This window comes from Paramisgurnus dabryanus, chromosome 6, assembly GCF_030506205.2.
Source record: "Paramisgurnus dabryanus chromosome 6, PD_genome_1.1, whole genome shotgun sequence".
NCBI lineage: Eukaryota > Metazoa > Chordata > Actinopteri > Cypriniformes > Cobitidae > Paramisgurnus > Paramisgurnus dabryanus.
Window position 1 is genome coordinate 14,256,929 of NC_133342.1, and position 19,047 is coordinate 14,275,975.

Genomic DNA, 19,047 nt, shown 5'->3' on the forward strand with positions numbered 1-19,047 from the left:
CGGGCACCCTAAACTGTTCTGTGTTTCATTGTCACTTTTATTTTTATGCGAGCAGACAAGCTATGTGATAATTTTTTTGAAAATATTCACTGACAATGCGCAACTTACACTTCTATATGTTTGTGTCATGCTGTCTCAATAAAGCCACAACAATATGGGTCTCACTTTTTTGTTTGTGTAGCTGAAACTGCAAATGTGATAGCTTCTCTAATTCTCCCAACAAAGATGCTCACAAAACAATAGATGCGATACAGTGTGCAACATGACCTTTGTACCTCTGGTTTACATGTGACTGTGACCCCACCGCATTATAGAGGTTTCAGTATTATATTATAATTAAAGTTTGAAACTAAAGATTTATTTGGGCCCATGCAAAGAGCATTTACACATGTTATATGGCTTTTGGTTGTGCATTTGTTGTTTTTACAGGAGCAAATTGTAATGCACAATGCATCTCATAAACCTCAGTCAACCATTACATGTGAATAGACAGATGTGTCAGCTTGTAATTGTTGGGATCTTCAGTCTGCCAGCAGCACACTCACAATAGAGGTGTTGACTTTACTAAAATAAGGTATACAGCTGTTTATATTAGAGTCAGTCAGTCATGTGTTGCCGTGCAGACTAAATTGTTATTGAAGTGTTTATGGAGAAATTTAGATGACATACCGCAAACGCAGAAGTCTATTTCTTTATACATGTCTTTATACCGATTCGTCAATGTCCTTAAGAAACACCAAACTGAATTGATTTTAGTAATAGTTTTCTATATTTGCTTTATTACTTTGTTTATTATTTTCCAAAATTCATTTAATGTATAATGTAGAATTAAATTGTTAAATGACATACACAGTTCACAAGAAATAGAAGGCAAGAATAAGACCAAAATATTATTTATCTGTGTTCATTCTGATTTCATATTCCTTCATCTATAGCTTGTTTTGAAGACAGCATGGTTTATTTAAAATAAAGCTGAGTCACTATGTGGTGACAGAATAAAGTGTAGCCTTTGGGCATGCAGATCCTCTGAACATCAAACGCTGGAAACAACCCTTGTTCTTCCTGACATATTTTTTGGTACTTATCGTGTCTTCCGAGCATAACAATAGGACCTAAATATAATTTCTCTGATCACACGAATGAAGAGAAAATACAATGACACATGTGCTCCCCATCCCAACTACCCACTTTTCCTTTTCTCTGGCACCAGCATTGCAGTGCGTGGTTTATGAAGAAGTCAAAAATAAGCACATGTGGTAGTTTTTTAGTAGGGCTGTCAAAAGATTAATCATGATTAACTGCATACAAAATAAAAGTTTGTTTTTGCATAATATTTGTGTGTGAACTATAATTATTTTGTATAAATACACACACATACATGTATGTATTTAAGATTTATATATATTTATTTATTTGTTTGTTAATTTATTTATTTATTTATAAATATGTATTTATTTAGATTTTTGATGTATTTTATAAAATATATACATACATAAAATTTCTTTTAGATTTATGTTACATAATAATTGCACACAACACACACAAATGTTACTTTTATGTTTGTATGCAATTAATCGTGATTCATCTTTTTGACAGCCCTATTTTAGACATGATAGCATGGTAATAAAATGGTTTTCTTTAAATCATCTGACCATTCGTCTCAAGCAAGAAAAATTAAAATTATGGTGCTTTGTTGAGAGGGCCAACATGTGTTTTTCTATGCCTCTTAGTAGGCTAGCTTCCTTTGTTTACATATTATATATTGTTTGCTGATTCTCATCCCATTCGGTCAGAGAGCTCTCTTATCTTTGTTTGCCCTCTCCCCTCATTGTGAATGGCCGGTGGAGTATAAAAGCTTCCTCTCTGGACCTAGCAACAATACTCAAAACAAAAGTCCAGAGCTTACTGCACAGTCATGCCTGCAGACTTCAATGGAAGGTGGGAGATGGAGTCAAACGATAATCTTGAAAATTACCTTAAAGCACTGGGTAAGCCAGTTTATATCAACTGGGTAGAAATAAAAATATTTGATGTTTTATTAATATATTAATTTAATAAATCTTCTATTAAAAAACAATTCACATGGTAACATTACATGTGATACAGTAATCTTGGTTACAACTGGATCATCAAAATATTCTTTGCCACAGATGTTGAATTTCCCATCCGCAAAATTGCTATTCATCTCAGGCCAGCAAAAATCATTAGCCAGGATGGAGACAACTTTGTGATAAAGACACAGAGCACCTTTAAAACCTTTGAGTTGACCTTTACTATCGGAGTTGAAAAGGAAGAATTTACTAAGGGATTTGACAACCGGTCGATAAAGGTTGGTTGATAAGAGTATTTAATATGAATATCTTCAAATGTTATTTTACCAGTTCCTTCAGTTTTAAACTGTTGGACATGTGCTCAGTCAGTTCTGTTCAATGATAAACTACAGTAAAACAAACAGTATCGACTTTCACCCAAAAGGACAAAATACACTGACAGACTTTTTTCTGTGTCATCTGAAAACCTTAAAGGGGACATTTCACAAGACTTTTTTAAGATGTAAGATAAACATTTGGTCTTGAGTCTCCAGAGTGCATATATGAAGTTTTAGCTCAACCATAGATAATTTCTTATAGCATGTTAAAATTGCCACTTTGTAGGTGAGAGCAAAAATGTGCTGTTTTGGGTCCTTTTAAATGCAAATGAGCTGATCTCTGCACTAAATGGCAGTGTCAAGATTGGATAGTACAGGTATTATCCCCTTGTGACCTCACAGGGGGAGCCAAATTTCAATGATCTATTTTTTTACATGCTTGCAGAGAATGGTTTACCAAAACTAAGTCTTTGGCCCATGACAGAATCTGCCAAAATTGTTTGGTTTTCACGTTTTCTATTCTGGTTTAAAGGGTTAACTTGCATAATAGGTGTAAACATAAGCATGTGTCTTACAGAGTTGAGTACAATGTTATATATTAGGCTAATCAAATTTGCCAAACTAAATAAAATTCACAAATTCAGAGTATAGCACAGTTAATGTCATTTTCTTTTATTGGGTTTTTTTAATGGATTTGGATTAAATTGATGCCACTACTACAGTACCTTTAAATTACTTTTAATTACCTTTAATTTGTACATGCACAACATGCACAAGGTATGATGTACAATATTTTAAATATTTTAAAGTATATTAAATATTGTAGTATATTCATGTTTAATATAAATGGATACAAAACCAATATTTCTTTGTTACACATTTTAAACAATTATCATTAACCAGATTTAGGAATGGTGTAAGAGTGTGCTTTTAATGTTATTTTTGTAGCAACTACTTAAATTTTTTTTGTAAAGTTTTATTATATTTTATTAAGAAATAGTATAATTTCCTTCATGTTCATGTTCTTATAAATACTTAAACACAGTGTAGCCTAGTGTATGGGCTTTAAAATGCCAAATAGTTTATTTATACTTCAAAATAACAACCTATTAAACCATAGATCAAATACGAATAAGACGTTTTAATAAAAATAAAATAGTAACACTTTACAATAATGTTGTATTTGTTAATGCATTATTTAACATGAACTATTAATGAACAATACAGAATTTTTTCATCTTAGTTAATTTATTTACTAATACATTTATAAACGTTAACCATAAACCATAAACTAACACTAACAATTGTATTGTACATAAACGGGGCGGGATTTGTAAAATATGCGAATGTGAATAAACAGAACAGAACTATTCCTGGTATTTACCAGTTTAAAATGTTCACAGACTGTGGTCAACTGGGAAGGGGACAAACTGGTGGCTACACAAAACGGTGAAAAGGCAAATCGCGGATGGAAACACTGGATAGAAGGAGACAAACTTCACCTGGTGAGCATTCATGTCATTCTACAAATAATAATAAACATGTTCAAATCAAACAGAATCACAGAATTATGTAATACACAAAACACCACAGTTTTTATTTCTCAGTTATGCAATCTATAGCTGGATTGTGCATTAAGGTCATTGGTTCAAACTCCAGGGAACACATAACATGATGACAAATTAATATATTATATTCAGTTGAATGCACATTGAAAAAAGCGTCTACCAAATGTATAATGATAAACGTACGCCACCAAGTGGATGCTATTGCTCCCTTAATAAGCATGCATTGCACTAAGCTTGTTTTGACATCATTATCATTCTGTTCATAGGAGATGACATGTGAAGACGTGGTGTGCCATCAAGTGTTTAAAAGAAAAGAGTAGCAGATTTAAGTAATCATCATTATTGTAATTTAGATTTTGCTGTATACTTGACAAGTGTGTCAGTCCAAGGCAAGAAAGATATGTACAGTAATAGCTTCAGCAAGATATGAACTGACAGTGTGCAACTTTTAACCCTTCTGTGTAATGTTTTCTCTTCTGTCTAAATAAAGATATGACAATATACGTCTCACATTATATACAATACATTATGTGTAAATGAAGAAAAAAATAGTCTGTCTCTTTGTTTCTCTCATATACACGGAGAGGCTTACAAACCAATACACAATACAGCATGCTACAATCTATTTGTTGCTCTGATACCGGTTGCATAAACTTCTAGTTTTTAAAGTTAGTCATGCATTTTCTTTTTCAAAACTGATCATAACGGGTTTAAAGGGATAGTTCACTTTAAAATTAAAATTCTGTCCTCATTTTCTCATCCTCATGTTGTTCTAAACCTGTATGAATTTCTTTTTTCTGATGAACACAAAAGAAGATATTTTGAGAAATTATGGTAAACACACAGCAGATGGCCGTTGACCTCCATAGTAGAAATAAAAAAATATGAAGGAATTTAATGAGTACCGTGAAGTGGGTACCGTGAACCCAAAAATGAAAATTCTTTCATCATTTTCTCATCCTCATGTTGTTTTAAACATGTATGAATTTCTTTTTTTTTTATGAACACATAATAAGATATTTTGATAAATGATGGTAAGCAGCTGATGGTAACCATTGACTGCCATAGGAAAAACAAATAAGATGGAATTTAATGGGTACCGTCAACTGTGCTTACCATCATTGATCAAAACGTTTTCTTCATCATTTATCACAATACTTCCAAAATATTTTTTCATAATATGGAAGTGGTTACTTTCTGCTGTGTGTTTACCATCATTTCTCAAAATACCTTCTTTTGTGTTCATCAGAAAAAATAAATTCATACAGGTTTAGAACAACATGAGGATGAGTAAATTATGACAGAATTTTAATTTTAAAGTGAACTATCCATATGTTACATTAAAAATGGTCTAATTTAAATTCATATAGTAAGACTGATTAGCCCTAACTAGTTGGTCTTAACTTCACAGCTATGTTCATGCAACCTGTCATTGGTTTACAGCATCACTACAATAAAAAGGTTTAAATATTTAAATGTAACATTGCACACACACACACACACACACACACACACACACACACACACACACACACACACACACACACACACAGGTTTCCATTTTTTGTGGGGACATTCCATAGACGTAATGCATTTTATACCATACAACTGTATATTCTATTCCCCTTACCTGCCCCATTCCCTAACCCCAACCATCACAAAAACCTTTCTTGTACCTTAGATTTTCAATAAACATCATCTTGTTTGATTTATAAGCTTGTTTCCTCATGGGGACATCAAAATGTCCCCACAAGGTCACAAAAAAACTGGTATTCCTATCTTTGTGGGGACAATTGGTCCCCACAACGTGATAATTACCAGGTACACACACACACACACACACACACACACACACACACACACACAGGTTTCCATTTTTTGTGGGGACATTCCATTGACCTAATGCATTTTATACTGTACAAACTATTTATTATATTCCCTTCCCCAAACCCTAACCCCATCCATCACAGAAAACTTTCTGATACTTCACATTTTCAATAAACATCATTTTGTTTGATTTATAAGCTTGTTTCCTCATGGGGACCTCAAAATGTCCCCACAAGGTCACAAAAATACTGGTATTCCTATTTTGTGGTGATAATTACTAGGTACACACACACACACACACACACACACACACACACACACACACACACACACACACACACACACACACACACACACACACAACACACACAAATTATTTTTTTTCTAAATTATAGGATAAAAGGAGAGTAAATCATAAAATTAACCAGAAATTTTATTCTTTTATTACACGATAATAGTTATAAGTTATTTACTTTAAAGAAGATTGTTCAATGTGGATTTAATATTCACTGAGGTGCAGGACTGTTATAATTTATTTTTTACTTACTACATTTACATGAGTATGATACTACGCTTTAGAATGTATAGTAAAGTAAAAGTGATACTCTGAAAAATCTACTTAAATGGGGTAAAAATACTTAAAGGGATAGTTCACCCAAAAATTGAAGTTTTGTCATAATTTTCTCATCCTCATATTGTTCTAAACCTGTATGATTTTTTTTATAAAAACAAAAAAAGATATTTTGATAAATGATGATGCACACAGCTGATGGTAACCATTTACTTCTATAGTAGAAAAACTAATATTATGGAAGTATTGTGATTAATGGTGAAGAAGATATTTTGATAAATGATGGTAAGCACACAGTTGAATTAAACACTTTAAATTACCATTAAATTCCATCTTATTTGTTTTTCCTATGGCAGTCAATGGTTACCATCAGCTGTGTGCTTACCATCATTGATCATAATATCTTATTATGTGTTCATAAAAAAAAAAAGAAATTCATACAGGTTTAAAACAACATGAGGATGATAAAATGATGACAGAATATTCATTTTTGGGTGAACTATCACTTTATTACGTAAACTGCATAAGAGAAGTGTTTTTAATGATGTTGTTAATTGTTAGGTTAATGGGTGTAACGTTTTACTCATTAGTCATCACGAGTAACAGTGTATACACAAACACTGCTTATAATAAAATGTTTGTCTTGTGAAGGAAAGTGGGGTAAAAGTTGAGACCGAGAATCAAACCGAAATCACCCGAAATCTTCCGAAATCGTGCGAATGTTACGTCGTATGCCGAATCCAACCGAAATTACCCGAACTCCTCCGAACTCGTGCGAGTGTCACGTCAACGTTGTCGACGTCAAGCACACTGGCTTTCAGGAAGTTCCACGTCACATTTGTCTACCGTGCACAAAACTCCAGCCGAAAAAACACCTCAGACTCACGGTGGATGATATAACATATTGCAGCTGAAGGAGCCGGTAACCAGTAATCGTAAACATGGTAAGTATCGTATATATGTCTATTCTATAGATAATAGTATCGGCTTCTTTGAACATATAGATGGAAATGTGCCTTTAGTAACGTTAGCTAGCGCTGTTAGCCTTCAAAGGCCCTTATAGTTGCCACATAGACAACTCTCTAATTCAATAATTTTGTGAATTATTTATTTATTTTACTTCTTTACAAGACCTTGTGATACTACTTGCAATTTAACATCGCTTCTAAATAGATCGTTTATTAAATGTTTTTGCATTGAAGTGATAGCCTGTGCGCTGGCTAACAGCTGATATATGGATGGATGCGACTCAACATTAGGAGCAATACGTTATCTCAATGAAGCTTTTTAAATTGTGCTATAAACATTAGTTATTATTATATATAATTACTAGACAGATATAGCAGGGTACTAAACACAAGTATTGAAAGGTAAATAAAAGAATGGAAAAGACTGCCAGGTAAGGTTAAAAGATAATGGCTTGCAACATTGTACGTACTTTGGTGATTCTCACGAAATCCAGATTAAGGTGTCCATCATCATAATAAAAAAAACTTGAAGCAATTTTTTGCACATATAAAAGTAAGGTCTGAACTTACTATAACCATTATTTTTAGAGGATTTAAAAAATATGTCCTATAGAATTATTTATATTTTTTAGATTATCATTACCGCAACATGATATTACATTAAATATTTGCTTTTTCAAACTCATGTTTCGGTAATGAGAACTAAAAAGTTGTCTAGGTACTATGACAAACAAAATTTCAACTTTTATCTGGAGAGAAAAAATAAGAACTGCTTACCTGGTAGACATCTTGAGTGTCACGGTCAATTATGTCCCTTCCAACATTTTTTTTTTTTTTGAAATGTTAGTTCCTTGAGAGCTTAAACAATTATTAAATATTTGTTTTGCGGAGGATGAGAAAATTGGTCTTGGACTGAAGCTTTTTATTTTTTAGATTTTTTAATTATAAATATATCCATGTCAAAGAACCCAAATCCAGTCATGGACACGTTGCGGTAATGAAAATGTTCCCCTTAAATGTGGAAAAAACTAAATTGGTTTGTATGATGTCATTTGAAATCATGTGCAAATAGTACATGAAGAGATGTTTATAACTGTATGCTTCTTATTTTGATAGCATTTCCTTTTTAATCAAAATGTTTCATGAAACCTCATAAGTCTAATTTTGCGAGAATCACCCACTTACATACCCTTGATGGTACTCTTGGGTTTATTGGTCCTGGGTAAAATTGTATACATAAATAATCATAATTATTTATTTACCTTTGTAGCCTCTTAGGCTGGACATCAAGCGCAAACTCACAGCTCGGTCTGACCGTGTGAAAAGCGTAGACCTTCACCCAACTGAGCCATGGATGCTGGCCAGTTTATACAACGGCAGCGTCTGTGTCTGGAACCATGAAACACAAGTTAGTATCAAGACTTTCAAAAGTTTTCATTGTTAATTTGACTAATAAAATGAATGAAACTACATAGTGTAAATGATCACTGCAAGTGTTGTATGTTTGTCCTTTAACGTCGATTCACCCTTTGACAGACTCTGGTTAAGACGTTTGAAGTCTGCGACCTACCAGTGAGGGCCGCCAAGTTTGTTGCCAGAAAAAATTGGGTCATAACTGGTGCAGTAAGTATATAAACAGTTTTTACACCCATATTCATGTGCATTTACGACATATGATAAAAACACAAATACATATTTCATATATTTTTTCCTGTTTTCTAGGATGACATGCAGATTCGCGTTTTTAACTACAACACACTAGAGCGAGTGCACATGTTTGAAGCCCACTCGGACTACATTCGCTGCATCGCTGTGCACCCTACACAGCCCTACATCCTCACAAGCAGTGGTACGGACAGTTTTAAATAAACATCTTGTATTCTTGTTACATATAAATATATTCATCAATACTTCTCTGTTACATATTTTTCCCAACTGTATAATTTGTGTCTGAGGGCCACTGCTTTTAGTGTGTGTTACACTCCTTTGATATGCGCTTATTCAGATGACATGTTGATAAAGCTTTGGGACTGGGAGAAGAAGTGGACGTGCAGTCAGGTGTTCGAAGGCCACACACACTATGTCATGCAGATTGTCATCAACCCCAAAGACAACAATCAGTTTGCGAGTGCATCGCTGGACAGAACCATCAAGGTATGTTAAGGGTTAATACAGTTAGAAAACACTTATTGTAAGTCATCTTACATAATATATTCTCCATGCTCTGTTTCAGGTTTGGCAACTCGGCTCTTCCTCTCCTAACTTCACTTTGGAGGGTCATGATAAGGGAGTAAACTGCATTGACTATTACAGTGGAGGAGATAAACCGTACCTCATATCTGGAGCCGATGACAGACTGGTCAAGATTTGGGACTATCAGGTATGTGCTTTGTGAGAGGCAGTATGTTTATTGAAGTGGTGTACACCGTCTGTTTATTTTATCATGCCTTCTGTACCTTCTCTTTTAGAATAAGACATGTGTGCAGACTCTTGAGGGTCACGCTCAAAACGTTTCCTGTGTAAACTTCCACCCAGAGCTGCCAATCATAATTACTGGATCAGAGGACGGTGAGTGTATAGATACACATGAACTTAATTATAACATAAAAAGATCTTTGTTCTCTCTTTGATCTTTCCTAAACTATTTAAAAGTACAGTAATGTAGTTGCGGACTCAGGGTTCCCACGGGTCACAGAATTTCGGAAAATCATGTAATTTTAAAAAGTCTATTGCAGAAAAGTCAGTGAATTTAATATATCAGGAATTTTTTGTTGCTTTAAATTTTTGTTTCCATTTATCAATATGGGTGATTCTCACAAATTCCAGATTTAGAAGTAGTTTATTTTTTTTTTAAAGCCCTTGAAGCCATTTTTTTTTTCACATATAAGATTAAGGTCTTGAGGATTTAAAAATTAGATAGATTATCATCATCAAAAATTATCATTACCACAACATGATTTTACATTAAATATATGCATTTACAAACTCATGTTTCGGTAATGAGAACTAAAAAAATTAATTTTAACTTTTATCTGGAGAGAAAAAATAAGAACTGCTCACCAGGTAGCCATCTTGAGTGTCACAGTCAATTATGTCCCTTCCAGTAACTCTTTTATTTAAATGTGAGTTCCTTGAGGGCTTAAACAATGATTGAAAATTGTTGCGGAGGATGAGAAAATTGGTCTTAAACACATTTATATTCCTTATTATTGTCTCTACATTTACCAATGATCACCAAATACCACATGTTTCTTTACTGTAAATGTTTATAGTATAACATGCACTGAAGCTTTTTATTTTTTAGATTTTTTAATTATAAATATTTCCATGTCAAAAAACCCAAATCCAGTCATGGACGCGTTGTGTTAATGAAAATTTTCCCCTTAAATGTGGAAAAACCAAAAAAATTGGTTTGTGTGATGTCATTTGAAATCATGTGCAAAATAGTACATGAAGAGATGTTTGTAACTGTATGCTTCTTATTTTGATACTCTTAATTTTTTATCAAAATGTTTCATGACACCTCATAAGTCTAATTTCACGAGAATCACCCATATGTAATCCGCTTGTTAAGTAGTTGTGATGTAAGGAATGTTGTTTCCAGGTCTAGGGTTCCAATGATTTCAAGTGAGACTATAATCTAAACAGCCGTTTATTGGCACTGTTAACTCATTTAAGCTATTTTTTTATAAATTCACGGTGTACACTACATTATCCATGCTTACAGCATCCCGGACATAGGTCATGAAATTTCAGCTTTCCAGTCAGTGAAAGTCAGGGAATTTGACATTCGGCTTAGACTGGGAACCCTTGAGACTGATGCAGACCTAATTTTAAGCTTCCTGCTCATTTTTTTTTTTTTTGTGATTCAGGTACCGTTCGTATCTGGCACTCCAGCACTTACCGATTAGAGAGCACTCTTAACTATGGTATGGAACGGGTGTGGTGTGTATCTGGCCTGCGTGGCTCCAACAGTGTGGCTTTGGGTTATGACGAAGGCAGCATCATCATCAAGGTACCTAAACCATTGAAAAGGCACCACACTATTGGCAATTGATGTTGTGGCAAACTGGTAAATCTCTGCAGATGATGTTCAGCTGTGATGGTCACTGTGTTGTAGCTTGGTCGTGAGGAACCCGCCATGTCAATGGACACCAGTGGAAAGATCATTTGGGCCAAGCATTCAGAGATTCAGCAGGCTAATCTCAAAGCCATGGGTGATGCTGAGATCAAGGATGGAGAGAGATTGCCACTGGCTGTGAAGGACATGGGCAGCTGTGAGATCTACCCTCAGACTATCCAGCACAATCCGAATGGCAGGTAGGACCATCACTAACACCAATCATTTTTAAATGGTGTGTGATAAACCTTTTGACTAAATGTCTAAATACTCCTAAATGTTGTGTTTAGGTTTGTGGTGGTGTGTGGAGATGGAGAGTACATTATCTACACAGCCATGGCTCTGAGGAACAAGAGCTTTGGATCTGCACAGGAATTCGTTTGGGCACATGATTCATCCGAGTAAGTGTTGCGTATACACAAGCATCTGTTAAGAGTTTCCGATTACTGTCATGTCTACTTGAAAGCTTATGTTGCTGTGATTTATTTATATAATAGGTATGCGATTCGGGAAAGCAGCAGTGTGGTGAAAATCTTCAAAAACTTCAAAGAGAAGAAATCGTTTAAACCAGACTTTGGAGCAGAAGGTAAAGGGCAGGGTTGCCAAATCTGCATTTTTTTTTTCTTTTCACAGAATTGGGCTACTTTAATAATGTTGGCGAGGGCTGTATTTTATGTCTGTAGGTTAAAGTGAATCTAATATTGTGATATTTTTCCCTTGGAATGTCAATTTTAGCAGATTTTTTCCTGGAAAGTGATTTCTCCTCGAAACGCAATTGTGTTTGTTTTGAGTAGCAATTAGGCAGATTTTGTACTCATACACAGTTTTGCTTTGCATAATGTGCTCATATCTCATGTTTCAGGCTGCAATTCTTTGTGCAAATATAATAGATGAATCAGATTTCATAGGCATTTTGAAAGTTTGCATGCCTACATAATGGATGCTCAAATAATTAATATTTATATAATGTCATTAGTATGGTTGTGTGCAACTTTAAACAGTTTCATGACATGTTTGTGTATTGATGGTAAGAATGCTTCTGCATTTTCAGGTATCTATGGTGGTTTCTTGCTGGGTGTTCGGTCAGTAAATGGTTTGGCTTTCTATGACTGGGATAACACGGAGCTGATTCGACGCATTGAGATCCAGCCCAAACACGTAAGTTGTACAGCTCGCTGCTTTGCTATTGTACTGTACTTCATATCTTTGCATTACCTAAGCGCTGCAATGCTTGTGTCCTTGGAGTGTTTGTTTGACTAAGTGTGCCTCTTATTCAGATTTTCTGGTCAGACTCTGGAGAGCTGGTGTGCATTGCCACTGAGGAATCCTTCTTCATTCTGCGCTACCTGTCGGAGAAAGTGGCCGCATCTCAGGAGTCAAACGAGGGGGTCACTGAAGATGGTATCGAAGACGCTTTTGAGGTCAGCGTACAGTGGTGTTAAAACAAACAGTATGCTAGAATCAGAGTTTTAAAACATATCATTGAGAAAAGGCTTTAGCTTCTACCATACTGTGTTTGAATGTGCAGGTCCAAGGAGAGATTCAGGAGGTGGTGAAGACTGGCCTGTGGGTGGGAGACTGCTTCATTTACACCAGCTCAGTCAACCGACTTAACTACTTTGTTGGAGGGGAGATTGTCACCATTGCTCATCTGGACAGGTGCGTTACAAATATTCACATAAGTACATAAAAATTTTTGTTAGATGTTATGTATACAGATGATATCACGCATGTATGTGTAAATGCACCTAATTTTGTTAACAGACGTAGCTTGTTAAGTATGACGTCATGCACCACTTCTGGGTCAAACCGATGTCAAATGCCATAAGGAAATAACAAAAAATCAGGCTAATACGCACTCATATTATAATGCAAACCTACCAAACTCATGAATTATTAATATATTGCTGTTGGTAATTCCATGAGCCTGGAGACTGCAGTGTTCAGTGTAAGTTTATAAAATATTCCCTTAAATATGTAAAATGAATAAATAGTGCTCATAGACGGATGTTAAATTTGATCTTCTATTGAAATAAGTGTAGGCTTGGACCCGGAAACCATATTCCTTACGTCATGACTTAACAAGCGGATGGTACATGATGCCCTAAAGTTTTGTTGGCATTTAATTCTGACTTTTTATTTTTTAAACTAGGAAATTTCAACTAAGTTGAACTGTTTTTCAGAAATTGATTTAATATAAGTTTGAAATACTAATTTTAGAAGAACATGTACTTGTTAATCAGCTTAACAAATAATAAAATAATCACTAGATTTATTGGGGAGAAAAATGATCTATAAATAATTGATTGACTAATTAGAAAATAATTGCTAAATTAATGGGGGTATACAAATAATTCGTTGACTAAGTCGATAAATAATTAGTTTACTTATCAGAAAATAATCGATAAATTAATATTTTAAAAGTCGATAAATACTTAGTTGGCTAAACAGAAAATAATCGCAAAATAAAAATCGATAATAAGTTGACTAATCGGAAAATAACAGCTTAATATTAAAATCAATAAATAATTTGTTGTAAAAAACACTAAATTAATATTAAAAAGTGATAAATAATTAGTTGACTATTTAGAAAATAATCGCTTAATATTAAAATAAATAAATAATTTGATGACTAACAACAACAAAAAAACTGCTTAATTAATATTAAAAAGTTGATAAATAATTGGTTGACTAATCAGAAAATAATCGCTTAATTAATATTAAAATCAATAAATAATTTGTTGAAAAAAAAGCTAAATTAATATTAAAAAGCGATAAATAATTTGTTGACTAATCAGAAAATAATTGCTTAATTAATATTGAAGTCGATAAATAATTAGTTGACTAATCAGAAAATAATCGCTTAATTAATATTAAAGTCACTAAATAATTTGTTGACAACCAAAAATAAATCGCTAACTTAATATTAATAAGCTTATAAATAATTAGTTGGCCAAATTAAAAAATAAAGTTTTTACTGTTAGCAAATTTATGTTTGTATTATAGCAATGTTAGGTGATAAAACCGTGTATTATATATGTAATATTTGACTGTTTTCTATGAAAATCGAGAGATTAAGTCATTTGACGTCCTCAAGGAGGCAGGACTGGGTGTCATCTCTTCATAGATGTTATGTTAGCCCTAAATCGTTAGCTGCAGCCCTAGTTGGTATTTGTGGGAAAATCATGATCTTTATTTTAAACAAAAAGCTTGAGATTCTTTTAGTATCCAGAATCTTTTTATCCAGCAGCTCTAAGTCTAACCTGTTTCCATTAGAACCATGTACCTGCTGGGATACATTCCTAAAGATGACCGTCTGTACCTGGGTGATAAGGAGCTGAACATTGTCAGTTACTCTCTGCTGGTGTCTGTGCTGGAGTACCAGACAGCTGTCATGCGCAGAGACTTTGGCATGGCAGACAAGGTCCTTCCAACCATCCCTAAAGAACAGAGGACGAGGGTTGCTCACTTCCTGGAAAAACAGGTTAGACACAAATAGAAACAAAATAAATATAAGAACAAACACATCTTAGCTAGTGCTGCCAATATCCTGCCAATATCCTCAACTAAAGAAATTCTTGATCTGCATTGAAGAATCATAATTTAGTGGAGACCAGCCATGATTTATTGTCATATATTTTAAGTATTAAAGTACTACACAAGTAGTGATTAAATTATATATCTAATCGATGAATTAACCTTAGGTATCTAATATTTATCTGTCTCGGGTATCTTTGAGCCAGAATGTGTATGTTCTTTTTTTTTGCAGGGTTTCAAGCAGCAGGCTCTGGCTGTGTCCACTGATCCAGAACACAGATTCGAGCTGGCGCTACAGTTGGGAGAATTGAAGATTGCCTATCAGCTAGCAGTCGAAGCTGAGGTTTGTTATTCTTAACACTGATGGTCATATTAGCTCCATCTAGTGGTGGTGAGATATAACTACATCATTCTCAATGTAAATACCTAAAGGGACAAAATGAAATGCATTAAAAAAATCTGTCATTTTAGCAACTCTAGCAGTAAAGTACACTTGTTTTATTATATAAAAGGTATAAGATTATACAAGTAGGCTATAAGTTGTAAGTACAGTTTTTAATGTAACTTTTCTGTAGTCGGAACAGAAGTGGAAACAGTTGGCAGAGCTGGCCATCAGTAAGTGCCAGTTCGGTTTGGCACAGGAGTGCCTTCATCATGCCCAGGACTATGGAGGACTGCTGCTGCTGGCCACTGCATCTGGCAACGCTTCTATGGTTGCCAAGCTTGCAGAGGGCGCCGAGCGTGACGGCAAAAACAACGTCGCCTTCATGACCTACTTCTTGCAGGGAAAGTAAGTATCAGAAATCAAAAGAGCTTTGTCAATGTTTTATACTTAGAGGCCTGCTATATGTTTCTGCATGATTGAAGTAGTAGTTCACGCAGATATCAATGATTTGAACAAATTTCTGAGTCACTCTTCAGATTTAATTATTATTTATGAGTGAAATATTCCTATAGTCATGTTATCGGTTAGAGAATGTTATTTTGGGTGTTGTTTTTGCATGTTTTTCTTATTTTGTGTTTCTCTTTTTAGACTGGACAACTGTTTGGAGCTTCTGATCAAGACCAATCGTTTACCAGAAGCAGCTTTTCTGGCCCGCACATATCTGCCGAGCCAAGTGTCCAGGTATGCATTCATATTCATTGTCAAGTTTTTTTCCTCAAGAAATTTGTCTATATGGTTGATAATCTCCACATATCATTGATCAAGGCCGCATATTAAGATTTGGGAATATTAGATGGTAAACAAGTAATCAGTTCTCAGCCTGTTTCCAGGCTTTTCCATTGCATAGTACCCCACGGTTTCGGGTCAGGTTACTTTTGGGGGCTTTCCACTGGGTGCAGTACGTAGTACCCGATTCTTTTTTTTTTTAGTACCACCTCGGTTGGTGTTCCAAGCGACCCGAGCTGATACCAAAGCGTGACGCGAAATCACTGTTGATCACTTATTGGTCTGAGAGAATCGTTACTGCCAGCGTTATCGCTACAATGTAAAAGATTAGCTTTACCTTCATGCTAGCTTGCTATGGAAGGTTTTTTTTACTTTTTTAAATTAATTAATTGATAAAATAAAATCGCAAAATATGTCCCAAATTTGAAAATTAAATGCTAAAATAAAAATAATAAATAGATAAAATTAAATAAATAAAAGAGAACATAAAATTAAAACTGAACTTTACATTTTAGTTTTGTCACTATTATTGCTTTTTTACTTTTTTAAATTAATTAATTAAATTATAAAATAAAAAATAAAATTGCAAAATATGTTCCAAATTTGAAAATAAAATGCTAAAATAAAAATAATAAATAAATAAGAGAACATAAAATTAAAACTGAACTTTACATTTTAATTTTGTCCCTATTATTGCTTTTTTACTTTTTTAATTAATTCATTAAATTATAAAATAAAAAATAAAATCGCAAAATATGTCCCAAATTTGAAAATTAAATGCTAAAATAAAAATAATAAATAAATAAAAGAGAACATAAAATGAAAACTGAACTTTACATTTTAATTTTGTCCTTATTATTGCTTTTTTAAATTAATTAATTAAATGATAAAATAAAAATAAAATAAAATCGCAAAATATGTCCCAAATTTGTAAATTAAATGCTAAAATAAACATAATAAATAAATAAAAATAAATAAATAAGAGAACATAAATTTAAAACTGAACTTTACATTTTAATTTTGTCCCTATTATTGCTTTTTTACTTTTTTTAATTAATTAATAAAATAATAAAATAAAATCGCAAAATATGTCCCAAACTTGAAAATTAAATTCTAAAATAAAAATAATAAATAAATAAAAATAAATAAATAAATAAAAGAGAACATTAAAATTAAAACTGAACTTTACATTTTAGTTTTGTCCCTATTATTGCTTGGGCATGAATAAAAAGCCTTTAAAAAATGTATTTACAGATTCCTTTTAAAGCTTGCCTTTTTATTTTAATATTGTCAGTCTTGCCTTTAAGATTATATGGAAAATGAAATGTCAAATCATCAATTTAATTTTAATTTTCAATTTGGCTGGAATGATGCTTGTTTTAATTTTTATTTTATCATTTAATTATTTAATTTAGAAAAGTCCAAAAATACCTTCCATAGCTTGCGCTGTCTCGAGCAAACATGCTGTCATCTGTGCTCTGCTATAACTCCCTTTTAGTGATGAAAAACATCCACAGGTTGAGAATCAGGAACACCATACCAGTTTTTTCCAGACTTGCAGTTTGTGGCGGCACATTTGCGACGCACACGTCTGCATATTTGCTTAAATGCAACTTAAATGAGGCTCAGCTGAGTGCATCGACTGACGCCACGGGTGTTTGAATGAATGAAATTCTGTGCGTTTACAGTTCTGCCCTATTTGTTTTATAATAGGGTGGTGAAGCTGTGGAGAGAGAGCTTGTCTAAGGTCAATCAGAAAGCAGCAGAGTCTCTGGCAGACCCCACTGAGTATGAGAACCTGTTCCCAGGCCTGAAAGAGGCCTTTGTTGCAGAGCATTACCTGAGAGAGACCTGCCTGGGGAAAACCAGACCGGCCTCTGACTACCCACTGATCACGGTAAGTTTTATTTGATATCTATTACATGAATCTTATTTAAAATGTGCATTGGTGAAGTAAACATCAATTTTGAAAACGGACCTTCTATTGTTCTCCTCGTGTAGCCTAATGAAGAGAGGAACGTGCTGGAGGAAGCCAGCGGTTATGAACCCAAAGGTGTTTTCCCCGCTCCCACACAGGTTGGCCTGTCTTACACACACAAACATACTCTCGCAGTGTTACCATTCATGTTTATAACTCTTGACTTTGTAAACTTATGAAAGTGCCTGTGGTTATATATCAGGTGGAGGAGGCAGATGAAGCCTCAGAAGATGTGATTGCAGCCGTTTCAGCTCCTGTAGCTGTGATTCCTGCAGAACCCAAGCCTGTACAGAACGTTGAGAAGAAAGAAGAGGAAAAACCTTCAGCGGCAGATCAGAAGGTATTTAGACTGCAGTCTACTACAGTTAAGATACTCTTAGCTCTATTTTTTATACTTGATACTATGTTTTGCTTTTTATCTAGGTCATTGATGAACTGGAGGATGATTTAGATAACATGGAGCTTGACGACATCGATACCACAGACGTAAATCTGGATGATGATTTCTCAGATGACTAAAACACACAGCACGGAAGCATTGAGTTTATTTAAGCGACCAAACCGTTTATTTTTTTGTATGTATGTTAGTCGTATTGAGTTGAAGGCTGGGTCTAAAACAGCATGGACTGGGGAAAACATGAATACGTCTTTTACGACGTAACACAAACGGCAAGAGACAAATGTGTTGTTAATGTTGAACTTTTCTACTACATTCTGGACCTACAATTTACATTTTACCTGTACATCAAGGTATGCGTTGATTCTCGTGTGTTGTACCATGGTAAATCATGGTGTCATTATTCATAATAAAGATTACTATACTTTAAGTGGGTGGTCTTGTTATAAAACTTGTTAGCTGTTTCTCACTACTACTGTGTAAAAAAAACGATGCACATCACATTGCAAAATGGGACAAGCCGGGTGCACAGTAAAAAAAAA

The 19,047-nt window shown here is 34.1% G+C and overlaps 2 protein-coding genes across 2 annotated transcripts; both read left to right on the forward strand.

The window, feature by feature from the left end:
- The first annotated feature begins 1,830 nt into the window (after window positions 1-1,830).
- Window positions 1,831-4,437, forward strand: LOC135748960 (retinol-binding protein 2-like). The gene is made up of 4 exons (XM_065267290.2): window positions 1,831-1,988; window positions 2,151-2,329; window positions 3,772-3,873; window positions 4,203-4,437. Exons 1-4 carry the CDS (start codon window positions 1,916-1,918, stop codon window positions 4,254-4,256), a joined length of 408 nt encoding a protein of 135 aa, XP_065123362.1. The 5' UTR covers window positions 1,831-1,915; the 3' UTR covers window positions 4,257-4,437.
- Window positions 4,438-7,119: 2,682 nt separating this feature from the next.
- Window positions 7,120-18,935, forward strand: copb2 (COPI coat complex subunit beta 2). Its single transcript, XM_065267328.1, has 22 exons — window positions 7,120-7,278; window positions 8,573-8,710; window positions 8,839-8,925; window positions 9,025-9,151; window positions 9,308-9,456; window positions 9,536-9,682; window positions 9,771-9,870; window positions 11,175-11,317; window positions 11,423-11,622; window positions 11,713-11,823; window positions 11,920-12,008; window positions 12,474-12,580; window positions 12,700-12,843; window positions 12,951-13,081; window positions 14,699-14,906; window positions 15,192-15,302; window positions 15,535-15,749; window positions 15,993-16,085; window positions 17,844-18,027; window positions 18,132-18,206; window positions 18,311-18,448; window positions 18,532-18,935. Exons 1-22 carry the CDS (start codon window positions 7,276-7,278, stop codon window positions 18,625-18,627), a joined length of 2,796 nt encoding a protein of 931 aa, XP_065123400.1. The 5' UTR covers window positions 7,120-7,275; the 3' UTR covers window positions 18,628-18,935.
- The last annotated feature ends 112 nt before the right edge of the window (window positions 18,936-19,047 follow it).